The sequence below is a fragment of the Dermacentor albipictus genome, chromosome 7 (genome assembly GCF_038994185.2).
Source record: "Dermacentor albipictus isolate Rhodes 1998 colony chromosome 7, USDA_Dalb.pri_finalv2, whole genome shotgun sequence".
Classification (NCBI taxonomy): domain Eukaryota; kingdom Metazoa; phylum Arthropoda; class Arachnida; order Ixodida; family Ixodidae; genus Dermacentor; species Dermacentor albipictus.
Genome location: NC_091827.1, coordinates 66107473 through 66125134, shown reverse-complemented (window position 1 = coordinate 66125134; position 17662 = coordinate 66107473). Strand labels below are relative to the sequence as shown.

The following is a 17662-nucleotide window of genomic DNA, read 5'->3' as shown; positions in this document are numbered from 1 at the left end:
AGCCCGCCACATGCTCAGCATCGCGTAGCGGCGGACGAGCTGTCTCTCGACATTCGGGCCAGTTAATTGACGGCGCGGTTCTTCGCCAGAGCAGCAGACGGCGCCGACAGAGCAGAAGACGCGTCTTCTTTCACTTCTGTCTCTCGTCTCGCGCCGACTGTTGCGACCGAGGGTTTTGGAAGAAGAGCTCTTGCTTTTTGTTTACCACTTCAGAGGGCGAGAGAGAGAGAGAGCGAATGATGAATGAAAGGCAGGGAGGTTAACCAGGACTGAGCCCGGTTGGCTACCCTTCGTCGGGGAAAGGGAAAAGGGGGAGGGTAAGATTAAGAGAAGAAGAGAAAGTGGTGTCAGTGATGCACGGAAGGTCGGTCGCCTGCGCTTCGCACGCACTGTCGCCGTCGCGAGCGAACGTTCGTCGTGGAACGCGCGCGACCAGCGTGTGTACGCGCGGCTTTTATGCGTGGCGCTAAATGCGCTGACGTGACTAGCGCGGTGATTGTGTGACGCTTCGGCAACCGATCCGTGCCATTTCGGCGTGCATGTACGAAGACGCTGACAACGAACAACTTTTCTGGCGCTATTATAGGGTGTGCCAGCTAACGTATAGGCAAGCTGTTCAAATTTTAAAGAAGTAAGAAAGATTTAAAAGACACGGTGCAAGATTCCATTTTAAAGCCTATACGGTGTTCGGTCAGCAGGCCGCTGACGATCCAACACCGTAGGTCTTAGAGCCGCATCTTGTGCAATGTTCTCTAAATCTTTCTTTTTCTTCTTTCCTTGAAGAGCTTGCCTATACGTTAGCTGGGACACACTGTAGAGCGCGGCTGTAGGAAGTCGGCTGTTGAAAGCTGCATTAACGAAATTTAGGTTCACGACGAACACGCGTTTCTGAAATAGAGAAACGACCCGCCGCGGTTGCTCAGTGGCTATGGTGTTAGGCTGCTGAGCACGAGGTCGCGGGATCGAATCCCGGCCACGGCGGCCGCATTTCGATGGGGGCGAAATGCGAAAACACCCGTGTACTTAGATTTAGGTGCACGTTAAAGAACCCCAGGTGGTCGAAATTTCCGGAGTCCCCCACTACGGCGTGCCTCATAATCAGAAAGTGGTTTTGGCACGTAAAACCCCATATATTATTGAAATAGAGAAACGGCCACTCTAAACAGCTTGCCAAGCCAGAAACCAGTCAAAATCTAAGAAGGGTACAGCGCCACCTTCTTGAAGTTACCGCACCAGCTTGCCGCTTGACGTCAAGTATTTTCGGCAGCAGCTACATATAAGGGCGTCTAACTCATTGTTGATCGGCATATGAGGTCTACACTGCGTTATAAGGAAACCGAAAGACTCAATCTAACAAGTTTTGTCAACTTTTCCCGCACCAGAACGGCTAAAAATAGGCGAACAGCGGTTCATCGGCTGTGACGTCACATCGACGTCACAGCCGGCGAGGTTTCGGCGCGAAATTCGAAAAAGATAAAGTTGTCCTCCCGTTTGTATTCCCAATGTAACCAAACCTTCTCCAGTCAGACGATTTGATTGGTTCATGGAGTTTACAGCGACCCGAAGCAAGATTGCATGGTGGTACGTGTCACCTCGTAGTGGAGGGCTCTGGACAAATTCTCACCGCTCGGGGTTCTTCATAGTGCACCCTAAGCATGGCGGATGAGCATTTTTTTCTTTCATTTTCTTCTTTTTTTTTTTGCCTTCCGCCCCTATCTAAGCGCGGCTCTAGCGCAACCGGAAATCAAGCCCTCGACCTCGTGCTCAGTGGCGCAACGCCAAAGCCAGTGCACCGCTATGGCGGGTTCAACCAAACGAACGAAAAAAAAAAGCTTCGAAAGAACACCGCAATAAAGCGAAATAACTAGTGTAGCCCTTAATTTATTGCCCGTTTAAAAGCAAGGCTCTTATCGGTTGGAGTTTAAAAAAAAAATAGTAAAGCGTCCTGCAGGGCTCTCTCACGTCATCGTGTTATCAGCATGTGATCTAGCAAGTTTTCTCGGAATGTCTTGTTCTCTCTTTTGAGGCAACTATATGTATTGCACGCTCCCTTATGGCCTCTGTATTTATTTATAAGTCCCGTTGGTTCTGTGCGACATTCACAGCGCAGCGGTATGGGCACCGGAAAGCTTTCTCCGCTCGTCGCACCTCCTCCGCTTGCCCCATATCTTCTTGGATTGGTTCGATCATTCGCCGATAAACAGTCACAGCGCCGTCTAGGCGGCGAAATTCGTTTATTATCCTTTGTACGACTGCAGGAATCTATAATTAGAGTCGCCGGCTAAGGATCCAGACGTTGTCGCCTGGCAATCTCGTCGTCATCATCATCAACAAAAACCTATTTTTTATGTCCACTGCAGGACGAAGGCCTTTCCGAGCGATCTATAATTACCTCTGTCTTGCGCTAGCGGATTCCAACTTGCGACTGCAAATTTCCTAATTTCACTCCCCAACCTAACTTTCTGCCGTCCTTGACTGCGCTTCCCTTGGCACCCATTCCGTAACTCCAATGGCCCACTGGTTATCTGCCCTATACGCTGCATTACATGGCCTGTCAAGCTCCATTCTTCTTTCTCTTAATGTCATCTAGAGTATCGGCTATCCTTGTTTGCTCACTGATCCACACATCTCTCCTGGTCTCTTGACGTTAGGCCCAACATTTTCCTTTCCATCGCTCTTTGCTCGGTCCTTAACTTGTTCTCGAGCTTCTTTGCTAAACTCCTAGTTGCTGCCCCATATGTTAGCACCGCTAGAATGCAGTGACTGTGCACTTTTCAACGACAATGGTAAGCTTCCAGTCAGAATTTGTTAATGTCTGGCGTATGCACTCTATGCCATTTTTATTCTGTAAATTCCCTTCTCATGATCATACAAACTTACATCAACGCGAGCTATATGCGCTTTTGGTCGACGCAGCACAGTATTCCACAGGGGAAAGATTCTCCGTAACAGTGGCGGACGTAGAGGGAAAAGTAATTAACGCAGCTTCCGTAAGGGTCAAGACGTCCCATGTGGCGGAGGAGGCTGCTATCGCTTTAGCCAATAATAGTCTTAAGAAGCCGGCCTTAAAGGCCTCTTCACTTTGAACCAAGGACTCCTGGGGATCCGCCCTCAAGTTTCCAGAACATATACAACTCCAGGCCGTCCAGAAGGCCCATGATGTTGTGGTGGGTCTCGGCCTGCCAGTTCCGTCATGGGTGTAGCCATCGGCTCATCACGGGTCTCCCACAGACGTGAGCTCTTCAGGACCTCAATAAAGTTCTTGTCATGTCATGTCTCATGATCAGGGCCCCCGGTGAGTAATTGACCTGGATAAACGTACTCCTGCATACACTCGAGGTGCTGACTGGCGATCATGAGTTCTTGCTTCCATGCCAGGCTATTGAACAGTAACTTTGTCTTCTGCTTATGAATCTTCAACCTTGCTCCTACACTTTCTCGGTTAAGGTCCTCAATAATTTGTTGTCATTCATCCCCAGTGTTGCTGAGCAGGACAATGTAATTTGCAAATCGAAGGCTGTTGACATATTCGCCGTCGATCCTCACTCCTAAGAATTCCTAGTCTTAGTACGTTGAATACTTCTTTTAAGCAGGCGGTGAAAAGGATCGGAAAGATTGTGTCTCCTTGCCATATACCCTTTCTTGATACATAATTTTATACTTTTATTGTGGAGCACCAAGGTACCCGTGAAATCTTTGTGGATATTTCCCAAGATATTCACGTATGCCTCCTATAGTGCTTGAATAATTGCGCGATGCCTCCATGACTGCTGGTGTCTCTACTGAATCAGAAGTCTTTTCGTAAGTTGTGAAAGCCATATAGAGCGGCGGTTGATTGTACTCCGCAGATTTCTCAATTACCTGATAGATGATATGGATGTAATTCATTGTAGAACATGCCTTCCTGAAGCCAGCCTGTTCTCTTGGTTGATTAAAGTCAAGTGTTGCCCTGATTCTGTTGGGAATTATCTTGGTGACTATTTTATATAGTACTTAAAACAAGCTAATGGACCTACAATTCTTCAATTCTTTAACGTCGCCCTTCTTTGGATTAGTATACTGTTGGCATTCTTCCATGTCTGTGGCACACGAAGTCGCGAGTCAGTGTGTATAACGCGCCGCAAGCTTTTCAAGTATATTTCCTCCATCGTTGATTAAATTGACTGTTATTCCATCTCCTGCCGCTTTCCCCCTGGACATACCTTGCAAGACCCTTCAAACTTAAGCGCTAGTTATAGAAGGAGCCTCTGTATCCACTTCATCACTACTTCCAAAGAAGGTTGCGTGGCTGCTCCGGCTACTGCACATGTCAGTATAGAATTCTTCTGCTGATCTTACTATATGTAATCGAAGCTGATGTTGGCATTATCCTGCTTATCTTTCCCTGCATGCATATTGTCCTGTCCTACGCCAAATGTGTATTCTGAACTAAATTAGTAAGCTATTAGTATTTATTGTAGCTTAAAAGAGAGTATACGGTGCTATATAGTGCTTGAGCATCGTCTCGCAGAACAAGGACACGAATTCAGGCATTTGCCTCCATGCCACTGCGGCACCACTGGCTACGAAAATGCCGATAAAACTGCCCGGTCTGTTCATGAAGACGGCTTGCAGGAAACCATCCCACCGTCTAGAGCAAATGCAGCAAAGATACTTCGCACGCTAGCTTGGCATGTTCCACCTGTATTGCTTCGCTTGACATGGCAGTCACCATACGTTTCTTGTGGAAAATGCAAAGTTTCCATCCCACCCATCCGCATCGCTTGAACCCTTCTCTCGTCTCCTATGTGAGTGATCCAGAGCCGAGACCGCAGTTCTTTGCCAACTGTGGCTAGGCGTATAGCGTTTACCAGATGTTGGGTTACCGTATAAAAATGGCCGACTCTGCTGTCTGTGACGAATGCGGCAGCGAGGTAACCATCGAACACGTTCTTTGCCGTCGTCCTCGCTACAGCCCACGGACAGAGTCGCTCGCGATCGCTTTTGCAAGTCTCCACGGTCGGCCGCTTTCGGAAATCATTCCCAAACAAATTTTAGTCGTCCATGACCGCGTCTAGTTGGGTAGACATGGTTGGTCGAAGGTGTAGCGCTTCCCGTTGGCATAGTTCCTTCCACTCAGACACCCACCGTGGTTGCTTAGTGCCTTTGGTGTTTCGCTGCTAAGCACAAGGCTGCGGGATCGAATCCCGGCCGCGGCGGCCGCGTTTCGACGGGGGCGAAATGCAAAAACATCCGTGCACTCAGATTTAGTTGCACGTTAAGAGAGCCCTAGGTGGTGGTGTCGGAGTTTTTCGTATGATATTAACCATAGCCAGTGGCATAGCAACAGGGGGGGCCGGGGGGCCGTGGGCCCCGGGTGCAAGGGGCCAGTGAGGGGGGGGGGGGTCATATACGTCTGAAGGCACCCCTCTTTCCGCCGGCAACACCCGGAGAGGGGGTTGACAGAAGACCTATGGGCCCCGGGTGCCAGACGACCTAGCTACGCCACTGACCATAGCGTCCGCTGATTTTGGGTCCGCTGTTTAAAAATACTCCTGGTAATCGGGGGAAAAAAAAAGGTTTTCTCTCTTCAAATCTACGAGGATAGCTGTAGGGGCTTGTTGGTACGGCATATCATATTTTGCTGTAGCGCAAGCTGAACAAAGACAACAGAAAGGTACAACAGATTGATTTCCCATTCTCGCCGCTATATATACACCCCGTTGATATTTACTGAAATTTTACACGTGCTGTATGACGTTTAGAGGGTGTATATATAGCGACGAGAACGGGAAATAAATCTGTTGTTGAAAGTTAGCGCTGTGTGTTTCAGTTGTGCCTTTCTGATGTACTTGTTCAGCTTGCGCTTCAGCAAAATAAGATTATAAATATCAATGGCTCCACAGTACGCGTGTCCTACGTGTCGCATGGGAAAAAGGTTCACCTTTTTAAAGCATAGCTCCTGTATACATCAGTAACGAACGAGGCCGGAAGCTGAACCGAGATAATAGGCGGCGCTCCGTATGGCGCCAAGTCGAGATCGGTGTAACGCAACCACTTGTGGGGAGTGAAAATAACGAGTTGCAGCCAGAAGCCACGCCCATCTCCAAAGATATTGGCAGTGCGTATATACACACCCGGGCAGCTCGGTCATGCATTTACATTAATTAGCGATCCGCCGTGGGGGTAATTACAGAGCGGCCAACAATCGGGGAAAACGCCCTAATCTCGATGCCACGTGAGGTCTCGCGATCTCTGAGCGATGAACGTGGGCACAAAACGCCGGAGCTAAGTGGATTCTTCGCGCCGTGCTCATATTCATACAAACGTTATGGGGGGATAACATATTCTGGAGTCGAAATGGTGCCCTTAAATAGAAGCCGACCGCCGCCATCTTAGTCAGGGAATCGATTAACGTTAGGATGTGGCAGAGGAAGCGTTTTCCTTTAGCTTTCAGTGGTTTTGAAACGGCCAATTTTGCCATGCAGATGATCCTTGATGTGTCTGTCTGTGTCACTCGTATTAGGATCAAAACTGAACGTCTTGACAACTTGTTATGGGAGGTCGCGATATGACGACTAAGCCAATGGGACCAAGCCAATGACAGTATTCTAGCCAGAAACAACAAGCTTTTATTTTTCAATCACTCCAGAATTTATTGTCACAGAGCAAAAGCAGCTGCACTGCTACTATACTCCGCCTGGTTCGGCACGCTTTTAACGATGGAAGTAAGGGAAGGCGCTGGCTTCACCTCTGCTGATAAGAATCTGCGGGAGTTGCCACTGCAAATTTTTTTTTGTAAAGCTTCCTTTGGATGGATGCTGCGAGCGTCCCCTTTGGAACGGGGTGGTGGGTTGCGCCACCAAGCTTGTAAAAAAAAAGCGATAAAGAGCGTTACTTACAATGGAGCGTGCGTACTACAGCTGCGTTCGCACGGCAAAGCAAGTCACGACCGCCGTCACAGGTGGCTGCACCGCGCACTGTGCACGAAATCGCCTTGGCCAGCGCCGAGGTCGCCGCGGATTCAATACGCAATGCGGGAGCCAAACCCGCGCTTGCATGACTGCGCGCATTTTGCTTCATCAGACTAATGCGTGAAAAAAAGAATGCCGATAACTGCGTGGCGAATTCAACCTTGAAGGTTAGTACCTTAAGCGAAAAATAAAAGAACGAAACCTCCACTTTATAGCTACAAAAGAAGGATTCAGGGACAGGCCTTGACGCTCAGTCGCGGTGATGTTGCGGGCGTAACCAAACCGTACCCGAATCACGTTGGTCGTGAAGACGACGCACTCGGGGGCACTGCGGAGAACACCGATCGTTGCAGAGACACGAGCGGTGGGGGCGTGGTCAGCTCGGTCTCGAGATGAGTAAAATAAGAAGCCACTCGGACGCAGCGTCGCGTTCCGCCCGGTGGGCTCGGCAGTGGAGCGACAGTAGCGTTCCGCTTTCCGGTGTACGTGCAGGGCGCAGTTGGCTGCCGCTGAGTGGCGCTTTGCAACCTGTTAGGATAAGGAACGTTCAGACAGACAAAGAGAGAGAGAGGAGAGGCAGGGAGGTTAACCGGAGGATTTTCCGGCTTGCTACCCTGCACTGGGGTGGGGGATATAGGGTTTGGAAAGGTGGAAAAGAGAGAGAGAGAGAGAAAGAAAATGGAAGAGGTAACAGAAAAGGCATTCCAGTCACAGGCGTTCTAGTCACAGGCATTCACACAGGCCGGTTGATCTCAAGGAGCGCAGTAGCACTTGCATGGCCTTCTAATGCGATGTTAAGTCGTGTCGACGTTTCACAATTCTTTCTTCCGACCGAGGCTGGTCATTCAACTGGTTCAGCACGATGGCAAGCGATTGTCTCTGCACACGGTACTGCAGGCACTCGCAACAATAAACATGCCAAATTGTTTCCGCGTTGCCGCAATCGCCACATGCTGTGGTGTAGACCATTCCTGTGCAGAGCGGGTAGGCATTGGTGAACGCGACATCCAACCCTAGCCTACACAAAATGGACACGTCCCTTCGAGGAAGTTTTGGTGGAAGTCGAAGGCCTATCCAGGGTTGAGAGTATAGGCACGTCAAAGCGGGTTAGCATGTGGCAGCGAGTTCATCAAATTTCCCCTTGTTTGCGCTCACGTGCGACGTCGTGGAAGAGGAATGGTGGTTAACCTATGCAGGGAGGCACAAGCAGTCATCTTTGCATTCCTGAGTGGCCTCGTGTTGTGGACCCAAACGGGCGCTGTCTGTAAAGGCACTGCGCAGTACCCGTCTCTCTAAGTTTCCCAGATTCTCCTGCCGGTACGGACCGTTTATCCAGGGTGTGGCAACAGTGCGCTCATGAACTCAGAAAACTTCCAGGCGTGCATTTTTGGCAGTGAGGTAAGTCAAGGGAAAGAAATAGTATTTTGTCCCGTAATTTACATGAAATACATGTTCTTGATGTGTTCAGATGAAGGTAGGTCATACATACATACATGCATCAAGCTCATGTATGTAGCTTTCTCATTGTTGTACTTAGCAGTGAAATTCTTTTGTCAAACAATCTTTTACATCAAAATTGGTTCCAGCTGGAGAGTTCTATACACTTGTAGGTTATTGTGCCTTCTGCTGTAACCACACTCAGAAACAAGAGGGTGACCAAGCTTGCCGGCATGGACGCTGCAACCTTTGGAACACAGGACCACATAAAAGCCTCTTTAGTTGAAGCATTTATTCTCAAGATAGAAAGACTGAGAGAACATGAATTTTAACAAAAGAACAGCAAGGCTCGATGGCTGCAGCACTGCAGGGAACAATTCGCAAGGGCAAAATAAACTGTAGTCTCGTGGTAAGCCGCCATAACTGTACCAGTTTAAGACTCCTTAAATATGGCCAATCCTCCAGTGTGGAAAACAAAAGTGGCACAACCAAGTGATGACAAGCATGAACCACTTTGCAGCAAATATAAACTTTGCTGCATACAACATCGCACTGTAAACAGCTCTCAAATGCATAGGAACAGCACCTTCAGCATTCAGTGGCTGCAGTCAAACTGTAAAAGTTTGAAACAAGCAACAATAGAAGGCAGCCCTTCAATGAAGCCACTGCTACTATCGCGAACGTCTACTGACCGCAACCTGCACTGCCTTAAAAAAACCAAGGTCAGTGACCTCCATAAAATCAGACTCCCAATACATTGTCGAACCTCAATATAACAAGCATGAATATAATGAATTATGAATGTAACAAGGTAAATCTAAAAAAATTTCTCGCCGATATCACTGGGTAACAAACACTATATATTATAGAAGAAAGGAACACACAGTGCGCGGTTGCGCTTATAGTCCTGAGAATAAGGCTTATCTTGCTCCACCATTGTGCGGCTATGAGGGCTTCCCCCCCCTCTCCCCCTACCGCACTTCAGAGATAAAAGGGCCACAAAAAGAGACATGTAAAATTAACCTAGAGAGGTAGACAGCAGTCTTGCAATAAGAGGCTTGGTAGGCTGGAAACAATGCAAAAACAAAAGCTTGCAATAGCTCTCATGATGCCACAGTCTCTAACAGCGACATTTTGGAACTAATTATCTTCTAATAAAAGAATGTTGAGTTACCTGCTAAACTTAGCAAGGACTGGATCTTATAAGTTTTAAGAATGTGTCCTGCTTGAAAGAAAGTCAGTACACTAGAAAATACAACAGTCGAACCTCGATGCAATGAAGTGTTTTATATAATGAATCACTAATGACTGTAATTCTGTTGCACGGTGCTGACTGTAAATTTGTTGGTGCCACTTTTCATTCTTTCATAATGAATATTGGATATAACGAACACAACTTTGCACAGATTGCAATTTCGTTATATTGAGGCTCAACTATTTCGAAGTCTGCAATGTCACAATGGCTCCACTAGCATCGCTTCTTAGGTGCAAAATATAAACCAGGAAAATCGGTGCAGGTGAGAAGTATGACCAAAGCCATTGATGCAATGGCTTTGGAGGAAACAATGGATTTCGTAAAGACAAAAATCAGGGCTTGCTTTCAGGAATAAGCAAGGCGACCTTATTTTTACTATGTTGCCACAAGACCACACTTGACACAAAACAATAAGCACCGAATTTTTTACCAGCTCAAATTACCTATATGTGTTCACCATATAACCGTACATTTCATCAACTTAATTAGGAAAATTAAGCACGATTCTATCCCAGAATCTAACTAAAGAGATTTCATTTGCTGTTTGTGCAATACACCTGTATGATTTCTATGCTTACTGTAGTCATCATTTGACTGACCCTAGTCCTCAGAACCACTGAGCTTAACTACAGCTGACAACATTTTCAAATTATAAAGCTTAAGTTTCATCCTCCTAAGAACTCGTATTTCTATCAGGACAATCAAGAGAGCAACCACTTCATCAGCAAGCCATTGCATTCTGTAAACACATTGCTTTAAAGGATATGCAATGTGCATTGATCTTTGGCAAGGGGAAAACACTTTTGCACACCACGAAAGTGGCAAACCAGGCAGAGCCTTGTCGTACTGTTCTTGCAGAAGCCTCGACTTCGAAGACCAAAATGTTCCAAAATGAAGGGGGACATTTTGAGGCTTAATTGTCCTCACTTTGATGCCGAAGAAAAATGGAGAGCACACTTTTGTGCACACAATGACAATGACAGCATTGCTGGTACCTCCAAGTGACATCACTACCAGCACTTCTTACTGTAGGCATTTTTTGACTGCCAACTAGGCATTCTCCTTCATAATGGAACACATTGTAAACATGCATCATTATAAGCCTCAGTAAAGCAGGACCTGCTGAAACAAACTTGTCTTGAAGGCAAAGGGGGAAAATGCCCCATGCTGCTTTCCTTTCTCCTTATATTCCCTACCATCTAATGCTACCTCCTCAAGTAAACTTAAGGTAAAAAAGAAAAAAAGAAGCTTGCAGTGCCATCATGACTTGCAAAACCTAAAATCTCGAGAGCAGTGGGCTCAATAAAATTGCACTCGCACATAGTCGAATCTCGTTATAACAAACACGGATATAACGAATTATCAGATATAACAAAGTAAAAATTTTTCTTATCAGTAGGTAGTAAACATATGCATATAACAAATATTGGATATAGCGAAGATATTTTCGTGTCAGGTGTGACTTACAATGAGGCTCAACTGTATATCTCTCTTGCCAAGACTAGAGGCTATACAGCGAGTGACCTGCACTAAATAAGCTGAAGGGGCGCACAGTGCGAAGCAGTGGACTGGCTGGCAACATACAAACACCATACTCTGTGTTCATCGCTGTCCTGTTCTCTTGCCCGTGTTATGCATTCCAGCAACTAGACGGAATATCAACTAGCTCATTCTGTCACCCTTCTAAGTACCAGCGCTAACTTTGGTTTACATGCGGGGTCTATCAGCACCTCAAACACCTGAAAAGTAGAAGAGGACTTTGCCCTCATCCTCCAGAAATTCCTAGTGTTAGGGATCGACACAAGCGACCCATTTGGAAAGCTTCCCAATAACTCTTGTCACTAGTGCAGTGGTCCGCGTACTTACAACAAAGGCTGCACTGAAGGAGAGTCTCAGAACTAAAACTGCGCAGTCGAGGAACTGGCAATTTCAAACTGGTCCTACTTGTGAGTCAAGAACTGCAAGTCTATGTACCTAAGCGGCATCACAAAATTCTCGTAAGAATGCTGCAGCTGAACCAAAATGTGCTGCAACCACTTTTTACAGGCTCTGCAAAGACGTTTTAGGATAGCGTTCTTTTTTTCTTACAGGACAGGTGCACACGAGCTGCATCAATAGGTACGTAAATTTCTTAACAGAAACAGGAATGAAAATTACATGTTGCCCTGCACAAACAACCATCAGCTCAACAATAACTTGGTCAGGTAATATTTAAGGCAAACAATGACGATGCATCAATGTGTTATTTTTTTACAAAAGAGACATTGAAAAACACAAGCTCCTTTTTTTTGTGAGTGTACACTATCAGCATAATTTACATCTTCAACCTATAGTGGGCCATTTCCAACTACCATTTGTAACGGCCTGAAGGCAGCGTGGAACACAGTGATTCTGCTAAAACATTCAAGACATCTAAAAAAAAAAGAAGGTTAATAGAAAGAGGAAACGTTTTCCACAACATTCAACTCAAGAAAGAGCACTACGAAAAACATGTGCTTGAATAACAGACAGCAGTCCTTGTCATGATCAGCTGCCAAAAGTAAGTCTAGCCACAACATTACTTCTTTCTACTCAGCACCCGAGGCATCAGCTAGAAGTTAACTAAAAGGTCAAAGTTGACAGTAAGAATTGGAAACTGTTTTAAGTAACCTCGAGAGACTTTTGTTGCCTCAGCTGTTCAACACTAGACATGAGCAAGTTCTCCGGATTTATTAGATAAGAACAAATCGTTAAATTATGTCAGGCACAAGACTACCATTGCCCTGTGCAAGCTGCACCTACACAAACGTCAATTTCACCACTGAAACCTGTGAATCATTGTTGTCCACTGCGCCTTTTACCTGCCTTTGAACACTACCATCATTCTGTCTTTACTATGTAAAAAAGTCAATGCTGAATAATTTCGTCCTGTGAGCATACAGTCCTGGATAAACCAGATTGATTTCCTGCTCTTCGCAGGCAATTTGATCACCATAATTCCCGATTCCTTGCGCTATATAACTTAATACAATGAGCGTAGTGAAATGTGTAATGTGCCACACAAACTTGGGCCCTCAAAACATGAAAGCCGATAAACAGGTATGGCCTTCTCGAGAAAGCCAACGCAAAAAGAAATACAAGAAACATAATTGCAATCACACTTTTCCAAGAATTAGCATTCGCAAGCAGCGTGCTACCGGCTGCAAAAGTTTACAGAACATCATAGCCGGGTCGAAACTAAATTTTCTCCGAACAAAACACTGACGCACCTTGCCAATGGAAGGTGCAAGCCACAACTACGCTCGCATGTGTATGTGTGAGTGCGTAAACACGGGCCTCAACGGATGACTCTCAAAATCCCTTGAGCAAGCTTCCTCACACTGTGATGTAAAGCCACCACCAGCTGTGCACTATTGTAGAAGTGTCCATTGAATGTGGCTGCTAACATACAATTCCAACTCGCAGCAGGCAAGCCTGCACTAGATCCTTTTTTGCGAGCACAGTGCAAGATTGACCACCCTGGCTACGACGTCCTATTCCTGCAAAGAAAATCCTACCAGCTAGCAAATACCACCTCCTTAGTCAAGTAACAATGTTGGCGTGGGCAGCCACCTCGGATTACGCCACGTTCCCTGCCAGAGATATAAAAGCTTTTTCGGGAATACACTCTAAGAAAAGTTTACACCCTTTGGAGTGTATATTTGCCACACAACAATAATCGTCATCTGTCTTGCCTGCATTTCCTTTCTTGAAAACGCCGCGCTCGTTACTTTCCTGTCGGGAATGCTATGTCATGATGATAACGCGCATGCCGTTCGTTACTGGAAAGTACCGGGCTTGTCGCGTTAAAGAAAGGAAATGCAGACAAGACAGATGACGATTATTGTTGTGTGGCAAATATACACCCCAAAGGGTGCAACAGTTTTTAGAGTGTAAAGGATCGCTCTTTCAAGGTTGTGGTCTCTTGCTTCAACTTCCTTCCACGTCAGTCAGCGCCAGATGCCTGACCGGCTGTACGCTGATACAACTTGCCTTAAGGCAGTATCAAATTTTTGCTTTTTCTGCCAAAACTTGATTTGATAAATATTTTCAGCCGTTAGCAAATCACGCCGAGCAGGCCATCCCAAGATGCACACCAGTCAAACTGAGGTAACAAGGCTTTGCCAAGCTAGACCGAAGTGTGGACTGGTTACACCACTGTAGCATCAACGGAGTACACAGGAGCATCTAGAGTTCCTGCACGTGAAAAGACAACGGTCTCACTGCTCCAGGTAACAGCCGATGTCTGAAAGACTACTTGGCGGCAGTTGGTCGCTGAAATCCCGGTCGCTTCTGGCGGACCGCCACTCTCTCCCTTCTGCGCCGGCTTCCTGGAAATTTGCAAAAGTAACTTGGCTCGTTCTACAGCTGTGAGGCAGGGCTCAGGAATTTTCACCGTCCTCGGGCACGGGCTGTAAGTTGAAGTACTTGAGGGCTTCCACAGCATTTTCCATGCCGATGTTGTACAGTGGATGGATTGTGCACTGATGTAAAGAGAGAGGGAAGAAAAGAAGAAAGAAGGTTATGCAGAGTTCGTGCACTACGAAAGTCAGTGGACACAAAGCTTCTTCGATGTTGATGCTTACATTGTGTTATACAGATATCGTAACATTATGTAGATACCATGTTTCTGCTAGGTAGATGCTATGTTGACGTCATGCATTTGACGACATTGCATGTTGCAGCAACTTGACTTCAGAACAGCTGGTGTCCGTTTCGAAAGGCTTACACTGCATGCGACATGAAGCCCCCTGTTGACCCAAGAGTGAAACTGAAGCCAGAGAACCAGTGGGCTATGCTACAGCAGACCAATGCACTTTTGAATAATGAAACTGAGCATGCCGACCATTTTCACAGAGTATGAAGGCATCATTATGCAATTCGGTTATAACAACAACAAATGTGCATGAGCTATTTGTAAAGACCCTGACGAATGTTTCTGGGCATCTAATTTCTTTGCCCTAATTTAAAAGCACAGCACAACCTCCATTCTGTAAAAAAGGTTGATTGATCAGTTGATTGACTGGATTAAACATTACAAAGCACTAGTGCAAGAATAAGAGACATTATAGATTGGTTTTGACAAGCTGGGCTTCTTTATTGTGAAATCAATGCTCAGTAGAGCAGCGCTTTTGAAATTCCATGCTGATCGACAGAAATCAAACAACCACAAAACACCATGGCCACTAAGCAGCTATGACGGCCATTGGTAAAAATGTTGTGTCACATTAAGTAAAGCTGAAGAATGCTGCTCTCTGGAGACATTCGACAAGGCACAGTTGGAACTCCTCAAACCAAGTGACGTAATGCTGCCACCGTGTTCAGAGGCTATCACTGAAGATGATGCGTCCCCACTTGATCCTGAACTGAATTCTTTTTCACGTTCATTTTTTTTTCTTCAGTGACAGAAGTCTGTGTTAAAACATTTCGGTAAACGTCATCATCATCATCATTCTGGTTACGCCCACTGCAGGGCAAAGGCCTCTCCCATACTTCTGCAACTACCCCGATCATGTGGTAATTGTGGCCATGTTGTCCCTGCAAACTTCTTAATCCCATCTGCACACCTAACTTTCTGCTGCCCCTTGCTACGCTTCCCTTCCCTTGGAATCCAGTCCGTAACCCTCAATGACCATCGGTTATCTTCCCTCCTCTCATTCGGCAAACATACTTAAGGCTAAAAGTAAGAACAGTGTGCGTTAGTGAGAACAAAGTACAAATTTAGGTCATTGTAACTTATGTTCTTTAAGCCAAAAGTTAATCATCTAGGTACTTTAAGCACAGCATCAGCTGATGGTGCAGTGAACTCATTAGTTGCCTCCTGTACATTGTGACGCATAAAAAGCTGTGTTTTGTTCGGGAGTGCATTGCTGTGTGTCATGACTATACAGTCCACGTCATTCTTCATTAATGATTCTTCGATGTCATCCTCACGCTTCTTATATAATAGGCTTGTAATGCTACCCCATTGATTTTTAGATGTACTTGTGACATTTCTTTAATGTCTGAAGTGCCTATTGCAAAACTGCAATGTGCAATATATGAAGAAGAAGAATCTATTAATTAATTTGTCACACGAACTTCTTCGTGTTTACAAATGCCCAATTCTGTGTGCTTATACACTTCTTGCTGCTCTGTTCTGCTTACTGTCGGTAGTAGCTGCTGTTAAAACGTTAGAAGGCTGATTCACCTAACACGCACTTGAGCGAGGGAAAGGATGTGCGAACCAAACTTACAAGCTCGTTCTTGGGGTCACCGAGGACTCGAGTGCTGCCCAAGATTCCCCCGCCAAAGTGCTGTGCAACGCTCAGCCCGCTCAGCAGGTAGCAGGTGTGGTAGTAGTCCCGGGGCCTTTCAAAGAGCGAGAGCTTCTCACTTTAGTAGGAGTGCTTGCATAACGAAACCTTCAAATCAACTACGAATAGTATAAGAAGAACAACTGCTTTGAGTATACTGAACCAAACGCCAAACATTTCATCGCTACTAAAAATGGGAAAATAGACACAAAGAGGAAAGGTAGGAAATCGTAGTTCGTTCAATACATGCAAATAAAGAAAAAGATTTCATCCTGAAACTCACTATACTGGCCGGCTTATGAATGGGCAAACTGTAAAAGTTCGCAGCAGTTCCTTCTTGGCCTCCCTTTGGCGCGTGAACTGGCTGGCAAAACTGTTCTGGTGCATGAGGGATTTTCAACGACAAACAGGCTCCAATAGTCGTAACAAGTGCACATATTCCATCACAAGCCAGTATTGAAACTAATAGAATAGAAAATTCTCAAACTGAATACCTTGATTCTATAATAGTACAGTAAATCCTCCTGGTAACGAAATTGCTTTATTGGAAACATTCCATTATTTGATGATTTCTGTATTCCTGATAGACCCGGTTGTAGTTCAGATTAGATAACTTTAAATGAAATAGCGCTGGACTCAGTATGCAGTCCGAAGCAGGAAATTTGCATAGAACCTCCTGGAGCAAAGTACACTGTGGTCGTTCGCTTTTCTTTATGTTAATATGGAGCCATTAAGACAGGCATGAATGCTACTTTACAGCAATGATGACGATAATTTATAGATTTCATTGGCACAAGAGACTGCTCCTCAAGGCAGCAGCTCCGTGGGTCTATGACTGTATCCCGTGATGTTAACCGAGAGACAAGCAGCTGCTTGCTGGCGTAAAGCAGAATTGCACCACTGGAACAAAGGGCGGCTTTGTCTCAATGCATTTTTCACAAGCTCACACATTTCTGGAATGCACGTCCCCATGTTACTACGGCTCTTTTCGGAAATCTCCACTTTTAACAAAATGCCATGTGTAAAAAAGTTCATTCCAGCTTCTGTGCTTGTGTAAATGATGAGACCTTTCTTTTCTTTTTTTGTTAAATTCTTTTGTAATTTGTATGAGTGGTGGTTATTTGCTGTGTTTGTACTGGCATACTCCATTCCTTGTTGTTGTTTTGTTTCAGCCTGCAGTCATCAGTGATGCAGTTCTTTAGTTCCTCGTTTGTTGCCTTTTTTTCTTTGTCTTCACTCGTCAACGGTCCCATTCCATCTCTTCCCTAAACAATAGGCAGGCGTTACGTCCCGTGCGGCGGCCATACTGTGGTGGCCTCTCTGTCAATTGTATACATGTCTTTGAAACGAATAATAACAATAATAACGATGAGAAAATTCTGGTCGAACCTATGTCACACAGACTGTTGACAGCGACACAATTAGCACTGAAACACTGTGTTGACACACAGTGTTGTCACCACGTTGAGGCATTTACTGCAGCCACGATCCCCTTTACGACTTCCCTCTGGACACGCTGCACCATCTAGCAGCATCCCCGCAAAACCCATGCGTGGCACACATCTGAATATATATTGTTACACGAAGGACGAGTCAGTAAGACGAGCAACTATTTACAGGTTATATTTACAACAGCGGTTGCAGCACTGACCGGTTAGATTTTACAGCGCAAGCCCAGTTTGTTCTTCCTCCTCTTTTCTCGA

The 17662-nt window shown here is 45.7% G+C and overlaps 1 protein-coding gene across 1 annotated transcript in view; it reads right to left on the bottom strand.

Annotated features, from left to right (window-relative positions):
- Window positions 1-8662: 8662 nt before the first annotated feature.
- Window positions 8663-17662, bottom strand: part of Fntb (Farnesyl transferase beta subunit) — a 30632-nt gene continuing 21632 nt past the window's right edge. The window contains exons 11-12 of the mRNA XM_065455902.1: window positions 15900-16014; window positions 8663-14147 (exon numbers count right to left, since the gene is read on the bottom strand). Of these exons, the coding sequence (XP_065311974.1) occupies window positions 14046-14147; window positions 15900-16014 (217 nt within the window). The 3' untranslated portion in view covers window positions 8663-14045. The remainder of the gene's footprint in view (window positions 14148-15899; window positions 16015-17662) is intronic.